The 10,610-nt window shown below is 38.5% G+C and overlaps 1 protein-coding gene and 1 long non-coding RNA gene across 2 annotated transcripts; one reads left to right on the forward strand and one right to left on the reverse strand.

Moving 5' to 3' along the window:
• On the reverse strand, positions 1-10,104 carry GFPT2 (glutamine-fructose-6-phosphate transaminase 2). Its single transcript, XM_027724087.2, has 15 exons — positions 9,870-10,104; positions 9,229-9,363; positions 7,735-7,796; positions 6,712-6,791; positions 6,327-6,444; positions 5,493-5,656; positions 4,861-4,956; positions 4,658-4,755; positions 4,192-4,312; positions 3,879-4,036; positions 3,628-3,742; positions 2,897-3,024; positions 2,021-2,188; positions 1,433-1,594; positions 1-827 (listed from the first exon to the last, which is right to left on the reverse strand). Exons 1-15 carry the CDS (start codon positions 9,948-9,950, stop codon positions 783-785), a joined length of 1,731 nt encoding a protein of 576 aa, XP_027579888.2. The 5' UTR covers positions 9,951-10,104; the 3' UTR covers positions 1-782.
• Positions 1,530-5,745, forward strand: LOC120323458. Its single transcript, XR_005563926.1, has 3 exons — positions 1,530-1,616; positions 4,820-4,978; positions 5,479-5,745. It is a non-coding gene; the product is annotated as an uncharacterized LOC120323458 (long non-coding RNA).
• Positions 10,105-10,610: the final 506 nt, after the last annotated feature.

A 10,610-nucleotide genomic window follows, 5' to 3' on the forward strand; every position in this document is an offset into this window, starting at 1 on the left:
TTCATTGTACCCTCTTCAAACAAAAATATCACTTGAAAGACATCCAGTTCCCTTATTCTGTTGCACCGTACATGTTATGCAAATAAGAGCTAGGGTGGCATAGAAAACAAATGATGTTCTAGATGTTCAAATTAGTTGGAAGAAGCAGAAACTTAGAACATAGCTGGGAATTTACAGCCACAGAATAACTTTGCAAATGACTGGTTAAATATGAAACACAGATGTAAAGGGGAGGAGAGAAAGGTGGGGAGGAAGAGGGACAACAAATTTCCAGTTTGAGGCTGAAGAAGAGAAATCCCCAACAACTGTACATAAGTGTCAACATGCTCAGTATTTACATTCTGAGCATTAACAATGTTACAGATAAGCAATGTACTAAAAAAATAACTTAAAAAAAAAGCTATACAATTGTAGTTATAAATACTATATCTTTAAAACTAGTTAAGTAGTGTAGGCTAAAAAAATGTTCACAGTTACTCTGGAGAGAGCTGTACATATATATATATTGCACAGTAGAAAAGTTCATTCAGTATACCATGTGTAAACAATTTTTATCTTCTTTGGCAATTCCAGGACTTAGAGGAATATTTGCTGTGAGCAAAAGCACTTGGGTACAAGGCACATCAAAAGCTTTTTAAGCTGCAAGGTAAATCCTTTTGACACTTTCCAGTCAGCACTGTCATTCTCTTTAGAAAAAACATGTACCTATCAGTTGAGAACAATACATTTCTACAAGTATAACTCAGAGGTCTGGTGACAAAAACATCAGCTGTTCTTGGCTGTTATTCTACAGTAACAGATTTGGCCAAATTTCTTGGAAAGTCCACCTAGAACGAAGAGACAGACTTTCAGTATTGACAGAGTAATACTGACATTCTGCATTTGACAGTTCATTTAGTGTGTTTTTTCAGACTTCCTAATTAGTTCTGCTTTATTCTAGGCACATTAACACACACAACAGACTATAGATCTGCAGATAATGACTTCCAGCTGAATTCATCCTTGCTTCCAAAACCCTCCTAACAAATACAGATTTGTTTTGCTCAGGGTACCCTCCAAAGCCATCATCATTATCCAACTGACACACCTACACATCAGCAAACCAAGCTGTAGAAAGCATTGACCTATTTTAGGTTAAGCTACAATGTCACATTTTAAGATTTAGTTCTCTAAAAAGTCCCACATCTATTCTTAACTAATCAAATTAACAAATGATCTTTATCATTTTTTAGAAGGGTAGCAATTTAAAAAATACAGAACTGAAGAATTGGCACTGAAATGCCACCTGTACCACCGTAGTCATGATAAGCTCCTCTAACTGTTATCAAAGTCCTCTGCTACATATGCCATACAACTGGGTCTCTCACTTTACACTGGTAGGAGGAAGTTCAAAACTGCACTAAGTGGACTGTTAAATATAGAAAGCACTTACATCATATCCTCTGAGAACAGCCAGGTGGAATGAAAGCAACTGAAGAGGAATAACACTCAAGATTCCTTGAAGGCAGTCAACGGTATGAGGGAGCTCAATGGTTTTGTAGGCAAATTTTGAGCTTTCTGTGTCTTCTTTAGAACACAGAATGATTGGACGACCCTGAAAATACAATTTTGCACTGGTAAGTGAAGAGCCAACCTAGAACTGCTTTGAAATATCGGTTCACAGCATGCCTGTCTATGTTTGAAGTCACTCAAGTATCTAACAAAGGCAATGCCAGTCTAATGACTTTTGCCTTTCACTGTATTGTGAGACTTGAATGTTTTCACCTTGCAAAGTTTTAACATTAGTCCATTTGCTTCAAAACAAAAAAAACCTAAACAAATAAATGACCCACATGCTATCTTTTTCACTGCTGGTCTTAACCTGTAATGACAACCCACAATGCAGACGTAGTACCTTATTTATAACTTTATAATTAAAACAAAATCAGCAGAACATCCTTTTTTAGAGGCAGAGCCAGCAGCAATACAATCTCTTGCACAATCTCTTTTCCTCTGACACTGTAGTAGTTAAATATCCTACCTGCCGAGCAGTGACCTGTTGCAGAGCATTCTGGCACTTGGTGAAACAGGGATCCTTCATTATCACCATGATAACAGGCATTTGTTTATCTATTAGGGCTAATGGCCCATGTTTCAGCTCACCAGCCAGGATCCCTTCAGAGTGCATATAGGTGATTTCTTTTATTTTCTGAAAAAAAAAAAAAGAAAAAAAGAAATGCCATCAAGTTACTGGTAAATCAGAGGAGAAACAGCAGCCACAAGAAGCAAAACAGCAAAGTTGTACCTCTGCCACTTCAATGCAGACATGTGGTATCAAGTTGGTATTTTCAAAGATCAGTTATTAGTGATAACACATGGACTGTCTGCTGGGATTTCCAGCAGGCTGTGGGTGGAAGCAGAGCTTGCCCAGGCACATGCATTTGCAGATAAAGAGCTGGAATAATCAACAGGAACTTTAAGAACCAAGCCCCCAGCACAACCTTGGCTGATGCAGTCTACCCTTAACACTTCAAACTCCTCTGAGAGATGGGTATGTGTCCATCCACCAGAATGCTCATAACATAATTCATGAGTTTCCTTCACAAGCACCTCTTCTCAACACCAGCACATTGGGTTTTTCTGATGTTATTTTCAAACGGGTCAGTAGTGTAAACTGTTAGGTTTCTGGTTTTTAAATAGACCCATTAAACGCTGCATTTATTACGTGAAAGAAACAAGAAACTGATATTGTATCCAGGTTCACCTTATGTATGTGTTCAATTAAATGCTCCTAGTTATAGATAACAGCTTTACTGCAGCAGAATTAAGTTGTAATGAAATATTAGAAATAATCTATGTTGCAGAAGCCACAAAATCTCATTTTAAATAACATTCTACAATACTGAGAAGTTCCTACCAAAGCTCCTTCCAGACAAGTGGCGTAATTATACCCACGACCCATAACCAGCAACGATCTTTGTTTGTACAGTTCAAGAGCCAAATCGTGTATCTTCTCATCCAAGGACAAGACTTCTTTAATCATCTCTATTGAGGCACAGAAAAAAAATATTAAATTTTTTTTAACTGGAAAAAATAGTTTGCTTGTAGTAGCGTGCTCTAATTATCTAATAGAACAAATACACTTAATAGAATTCAACCACTAACTTAGTAACTTTGAGTGCAGTTTAAGGATATTTTCTCCAGCCTTATTTACAGTAATAAATTTAAAGCTACTATTGGTTTAAGCAGTGCTCATGCATCCCGTTTGAATTTTTAAAGGAAGTTGTGAACATTCGTTTTAAAGTCACCTTGAATTAGTTTCCTTTTATCTATCCTGATTTAAAGTGGAAGGCTTTAAAAAACTCAAACTGTCAATTTAGGAGATCAAATAGTATTTCTCATGCAAAACTACTTTATTGTAATTAGAAAACCCAGCCCATGAAAATTCCAATCTTCCTGCCAAGTTTCTTGGAAGGGTGCTTGTAAAACTGGCAAATGGTGCAGAAATGAGTAGTGCATTTTTCTCATATTGTCTCCCTTTCAGTAGGTGGGGGAGAGTGAAACTTAAATGAGAAAGAAAAATCCCTGAGGAGTATTTTATATTGCCAACATCCCCTATGCCTCCTCAAACCCAAAATATCAATATACCTGGCAATGATTTTAGTCCACTAATGATCTCCTGTCTCCTTTTCTGCAAGGAAATTCTGTCTTCAGACATCATTAGGCCAAACATTACAAGAGACACGAACTGGCTGGTATAAGCCTGCAGACAAAACAAAACATTTAACAGCTAAGTCTGCAGAGAGTTAATATGATCTCAGTTTGAAGTGCTACAATTAAAATTTTAATTGGATTCCACAGGGCTGAAGCATGAAAGTCAGACACTGAACAGCAATTACCTTTGTGCTTGCCACACCTATCTCAGGTCCTGCATTGATATGTACCCCACAGTCAGTCTCCCTGGATATTGAGCTTCCAACTGTGTTTGTGATGCCAACTGTCAGAGCACGATGTTCTTTGCAATACCTCAAGGCCATAAGTGTATCTGCAGTTTCACCTGGAAAACATTTGCATCTTGACTTCAGGTTGGCAGAGGATAGTAATGATTCCTGAAAAGCATAAAATTCTACATAACTGTATTCACGCCCACACAGCGCAAAATGCGATGGAAAGCAATCTTACAGCACACACTCAACAGTAAATGCAGCTCACCTGACTGGCTTATGAAAAAGCACACATCATCCCTGAATACAGGGGTGTTTCTATCCAGGAAGTCACTGGCAAGTTCCACCATCACTGGTAATTCAGTTAATTCTTCCAATACTTGTCGAGTCTGTATTCAAGCAGCAACACAATATTTGTTACTATTGCCACCCATTAATGTCTGGGCATCTTATGAGTCAGAGATAATCTAAATGGATTCTTATGAGAAAAACTGATAATAACAGCTCAGCAGAGCTTTAAAAACCAAGGTGAAAAAAGTCAGCTTCTAGCATGGTAGGTTAATGGGCATTGGAGCATTAATAAAGAACATGGCACAAAGGAAAACTAAATAAAAGGGTGAGACCCCTCAATGAAATACAAAGTTTGAGATAGAAGAAAAAGCAGATGAAGAGCTGTTGTCTAAAACCCCAGCAATTAAGAGTTACGTGTGCATTTGAGCCAAGGCTGAACATACAGCTACTGCAGCGTGGTAACTGGTCCCACAGCCAATAATGATCAGTCTTCGGCACCTTCTGATTTCCTTCAAATGATCCTTCAGCCCCCCCAGCAAAACTGAAGACAAATAAATATGCATATATCAATGGTGCATTTTATTTTCTGATTGGTATATTTACAGTTTTCAAGCCCAATGCAGCCTGAACACCTGCTCTGAGTTACCTGTGCTGCTCTCGAAATTCACCCTTCCTCTCATCGTGTTGACAACTGATTCTGGCTGCTCAAAGATTTCCTTCTGCATGAAGGCACTGAAGTTACCTGTTTACAAAAGCATGACATGGTAATGCTTAGGTTTGTTATTTTAAGCCTATTCCAGATACAAAGAGAACTTTTAAGACAACCTGTCGTAGCAAGATAATTTGACTGTATCAGCTTAAACAAAACCTCAGGAATAGGCAAGAAGAAAGGGAGGATTGGTAATTCACTCTGGTTGGTTGGTTTCATTTCCCAACACTGACAAGGGAACTAAATTAGTTTTTAAAGAAACTTTTGTGTTCTGCATAAATTCTTAGTTTACAATCAAACTCTGCCAACAATTACAACATGTTAACATTAGATACATTTTCACTAAATACTGAACTGAATAGAAGCATCTTTGACTTTTCCAAGACTAAAATGGATAGAGTGCCAGACTGCCCATCGTCTCTCAATCTTAAAATTTGGAATTGTCAGCTCCCAGTAGAAATAACCTAAATATAATTTTCACAACAAATCAAGAGTTTTCTGCCTTATCTACTTCACAAACAGTAACCATCCATCTTTTATGATATTCATTTACAGATGTTTCAACCCACCCTTCATGATTTGCTGCAATTCCATCTGCAAGGTTTGGATGGCCCGGGAAGGATCATCACTGGCCGAACGCTCCAGACGGTGAATTGAGAGCTTCCCATCAGTTACTGCTGCAATGTCATCATCTTCTAGGAAAATCACTCTGTTGGTGTGCTCAATGATAGCACTGCAGAAAAAAAACAGAAACAAAACAAAACCTGACACATCAGAGCTTGTAATAGTAAAGCAATTAAATATGTCACAGCAGCACTTCCAGCCGCGCTTCTGTCTCTTCCTTTTGGGCAAAAACAGAGTCATCTCAAAGGCAATGGCTCCATCTGCTGCTCCTCCTGCACTCTCACAGCAACCCAGAGGAGGCGGCTCAGGAACCACTGCATCAGTTCCTGCTGATCTGGTCTTGCCTCCCCCTGTCCCTGAGGGATCCCGCTAAGGTCCCAATCTCGTTTCTGATATAAATGTGCACCTGATGTCCAGGTATCTGCCAAGCTTGGAACCACACCACTATTTCCTCTTCTGACACCACAACCCAGACTAACCTACAGTCTGCCCAAATATTTAGCTGATATTGTCCATTTCTACCCAAATTACTTTCCTGCACTGGATGTCTTTCACATAGAGGTCAGCAGCTGGCTGCACTTGTTTGAAGCTCAGATGCTGGTGACAAACCTTCACATTTTTCAAGTACCTGAGCCTGGGGGCTTTATGAAGTTACCTGAATTAAAAGCTATTCTATCAGAAAGCAATTGTACAGCAGCAAGACAGCATAAGATTTCCAGAACTATCTCACTTCTAAACAAGAACCAGTATTTTCAGAAAAGTTTAAATACTTCTACTACCTTGCATCTGAAGCAAAGAAGAATTCTACTGCCTTATCCCCAACAGCATGAAGGCAGGTTGAGCTGTCCAGTCTTTTCACTCGGGAATTGCAGATGTTCTTCACATTCTCAATGTTGCCTATTAAAGAAACCAGATATTTTAAATGCAAGACCAGTTCTGTTCAAGTCAGAGATTACAGATTATACAGGTTCAGGATACCACAGTAACACAAGTATTTTGGGGGATGGGTCTTTTACATGAACTGCACATTCAGTAGTATAAAAATATAATAGATAAGAAGCTATTTGGGGCATCAGCTGGTACTTTTACAGTACAAAGACCAATTAACCCGATTTCTAATTATAAAATAACAGTAATTTTAGTTCTTAAAAATAATCAACTTACATGTTCTATACAAAACAGGAATCTGTTCAGTTGAAAGCTTGTACTTGCTCCTTACCCCAATGAGCAAAGGACTCCCCCTCCTACAAAACGGAAAACAAGCAAGTTCATGAAGAGAAACGTGCACACAAATAAGTCAAAGGACATCTGTGAAGTTGAAAGACAGTATCCTATCTAGCTTCCTAAGTAGAAAGACCCTCCTCAACCATGATCCTAAAGCCATTACATGGCAGGAGTTAAATCAGCTTGGCTTGCTTCTGTAAGATTTGCCAAATCATTACTGCACCTCTGAAACTGTAGAGTATGAAGATAATTTTTTAATTATATGGGTCACATGCCACACTGAAGACTGTTAAAAAAAAAAAAATCACAGGAATAAAAGGACAAGTCACCCTCCACCATCACCTCAGAGTACAAGACTAGCTTCTCTAAATACCCTCAGTCCTAAAAACCCAAACCTGAACCACATATAGAATAGTTCATTTCAGAAGATGTTCTCCAGCTAGAGTGATGGTACAGCTGGCTGTTCCACAGTTTTAATGCAGTCCTATTTTAGACCACAGAAGCAATGGGCTTTTGGGTTATAGTATAAAACAGGCTTTATTTCCCACTGCTACTTCATTTGCTATTTTAATATCCTTGCATTTCCTGAAAGTTGTTTTCCAAGTCATAAATAAAAGTAGAACTTAAAGAGAAATCATAAGTGCTATGACAACTATAGAACACTATTTGTGTAACCTATTACTCTGATGGCCTTTTAACCAACCTGAATATACCTATCTCAGTCTTTACTCCATGTGAAGTAAAATTGAACAATATCCTTTCTGTCCCTTTTTTGATATAGGACAAATGCCAGCACACTCTTAATACAACTTCACAAACAGAAGATACGCTGAGTTTCTTTATTGACTCACTGACTTTTGGTTAATTAAGCACTTTACACATCAATATTCTAGTATCTTTAAGAGGTGTTAGCCTTTTTTAACCTACAGCATGAATTATGTATAAAATTGGACTTTTACTAACCTGGTAGCAACAGCTTCACCTGGGTAATGGATACTCTTGAAAACCAATGCAAAAGCACCTTCCTGGAAACCAAGAAAACAAAAGAAAAAAAGAAGACATCCTCAGCAGCTTATCTCAATTAGTTGCATCCCATTAAACTGGGGCCCCTCTCCCTGAAGAGGCTCTGAAGGAACACTCTTTACTGCTATCAGGAATCTCTTCCTGGAGGGCAGACTGCACCTTTAAAGGAATTGGCCATGGAGCAGAACAAGCCAACATGGACATTAGCAGTGCAACAGCAGAAAGATCAGGAAGTGAGCACTTAGCCTCTCTTTAAAAATAAAAACAGCAACTTCTAGGGTTATGAAAATGTCAGAGGTGTTACTCATAATCAACATGAAGACTGTTAGACATTTACTTTTAGTAAGACTTTCAATAAGAATGTGCATGTAGTGCATTATCATGCATTTTCAGCTAAAACTGTGGAGTTACTATTCCCAGTTTAAGCAGCAAATTCTAGTTAATGGATTTCAGAAACAAAACGCACACCAAAAAAAAAATCCAGAACACAAGAACAAAAGCCAGAAACATCTCTGTAGTACTAACACAGCTGGCAAACTGGAGGAGTATTCCAAAAGCAGGAGCAAAGGCCCCCACACTTTGCAAGCAGACGAGAGATGGTGACATTCCCTCCTCTCATGGAAGGGCTCCAGTCAGGCTGTTCTGCCCTTGTTCTGTGGCCAGGTGAAGCCACCCTTCCCCTCAGCTATGTGGCTTCACCACTATTCCCTCCTGACCCACCCAGGCCTTCACTCCGTGTGTATTCCAGCCCTGCTCCAAGGAATCCTACAGAGCTGCTTTAAAGAGGAGACAGGGGAGGTGAAAAGAGTGTAAGAAACTGCAGGAAGGGGAGGGAAAACATCTGCCCAGGGACTGGGGGAGGAAACAAAGCCAGCTTTCTCCAAGTTTGCAATGCAGCTATCAAAGTTTTCAAGCATTCACATACTGAGTAACAGTAGACTCCCACTTCACAGTCTGGAAATCAGTACAGTTTGTCAGATCTAGTTCCAAATAGGGGAGCCAAGGCATTGGCCAAACTTGAATCACAGCAGTGTTTTAACATGATCAGAATAGCCTTTAAGAACACACTGCCCTTTATGAAAGATTTCAACCCCCAGAGGCTCCTATTAATTTTTTTTTTAATTTAATTTCTTCACTAAAAAACGGCGATAATCTCTTGCTTAAAAAAAAAACAAAAACAGACAACAAAAAAACTCAGCAAACCAAACCTACCGCTGCTACAATTTAAAGATTTAACATTGAAAAGCCTTTGAAGTCTCCAAAATTTTAATCTCATTTCTTGGTCTATTAAGCATTGTTTAGAGACCTAGAAGTGTTATTTGCAGCACCTTCTAAGAATTCCTGCAGAGGTTCTAAATGCATAAATGCAGAATTTGCAGGAACCCCACAAGTAGCTTGTAAAGTGGTACAGGAAAAAAGCAACATCCCACTTACCAACTGTTGAATAACTCTTTCTACCAAGGCTGAAAAACTGGTGTCCTCACTCTCTCTGTTGTCATACATGTATTTGATCAGTTTGGGGATTGTTTCTGTATCTGTTTCAGATTCAAATTCGTAGCCTTTGCTCTCCTGAAATATATAGAAGAGTAAAAAGCTTGTTCATCCTCAGACAAGAAGCACTGAAGAGTCTCTCAGCTGCCTCTCACTAGAAACTGCACAGGCAGAGCACTACATTGGACTAGTGGATAGAAATCACTGTAGACAAAATATAAAGACTTATCCTGTCATAGAATAAGTCTTTTTGGGAAATAACATAATAAGACATGCAGTAAGACTTGTTTAGCATCTGTCAAGAAACAAAGAGACAGGAGGGAGCCCACTCCACACACCCTCTCAAAGAGTCTGAGGGCACAATCTGCTACTCTACTCATAAATACTTCACATTTAGGATTACAAGAACATATTGCACTTCACTAGCTACTGAGTATTTTTATTAGGCACACTTCTTCGCACTAATATTTTATAAATTATATTAAGAAACTTGAACTCAGATTCCACCAAAGTCATGAAAGATCTGACAGTAGTTGGTGGAGCATTTACTTTCTAGTTTTAGAACCAAGTTGGCACAGACTCACCAGAAATTTTCTCAGGTCCTTATAATTTGTGATGATTCCATTATGGATAACAACGAATTCTAAAAGGAAGAATACACACATTCATCAGCAGTGAATAATTAAGATATTTAACTCAGAACACAAAATTAAAGGGAACAAGAAAGCCCTTAAGAGTACACTCAAAACTACCTCTTCTAGCTTTCAAACCTACAGTTTATCACAACATGGAGAACAAAAGCAGAACCTTACAAATTCTGACCACATATGAAGGCAGTTCCAAATCATGAAGGCAGTTCTAAACTACACCTATTAGAAGAGAATCAAGCCATCTCAAGTAAAAAATTATATGAAATCTCTCTTTTCTGGGCCAGGCAATATTAACCACTTCACATTTTCAATCTTACCTTTCATAAAGAGAATGTTGTACTTTGACTAACTTGCAATTTTCAGAAAACAGATTTCATTAATTTTTTACAGTGTTACTTTAGCCTGAGAAGAGAATATTTTATTGTGAAAGTGTCCAGAATGGCAACAGCTCAACCCCAGTATAAAAAATAGATATCATAACATTAGTAATAACATATGTGCTATGTGGATTGAATCATTTCAGATTCATACAGTTCAAGTGCTGCAGAGATTACGTACCATTCCTTTTATCTGATCTCTGGGGGTGACTGTTTATTGCACTTGGTACACCATGGGTTGCCCAGCGAGTATGAGCAATTCCGAAATGTGTTTCAAAATCTGTTTTTGAATCCAAGT

This window comes from Pipra filicauda, unplaced genomic scaffold (genome assembly GCF_003945595.2).
Source record: "Pipra filicauda isolate LSUMZ 115617 unplaced genomic scaffold, ASM394559v2 scaffold267_size1258537_pilon, whole genome shotgun sequence".
NCBI lineage: Eukaryota > Metazoa > Chordata > Aves > Passeriformes > Pipridae > Pipra > Pipra filicauda.

Bases quoted from the DNA above. Each gene is read 5' to 3' on its own strand.
- GFPT2 (XM_027724087.2), bottom strand. From the start codon at position 9,950: ATGTGTGTATTCTTCCTTTTAGAATTCGTTGTTATCCATAATGGAATC. The intron at 3,025-3,627 runs GTATATTGATAT...GTGCCTCAATAG, and splicing joins TGGACTAAAATCATTGCCAG to AGATGATTAAAGAAGTCTTG. The intron at 1,595-2,020 runs GTAGGATATTTA...TTGTATTTTCAG, and splicing joins AACAGGTCACTGCTCGGCAG to GGTCGTCCAATCATTCTGTG.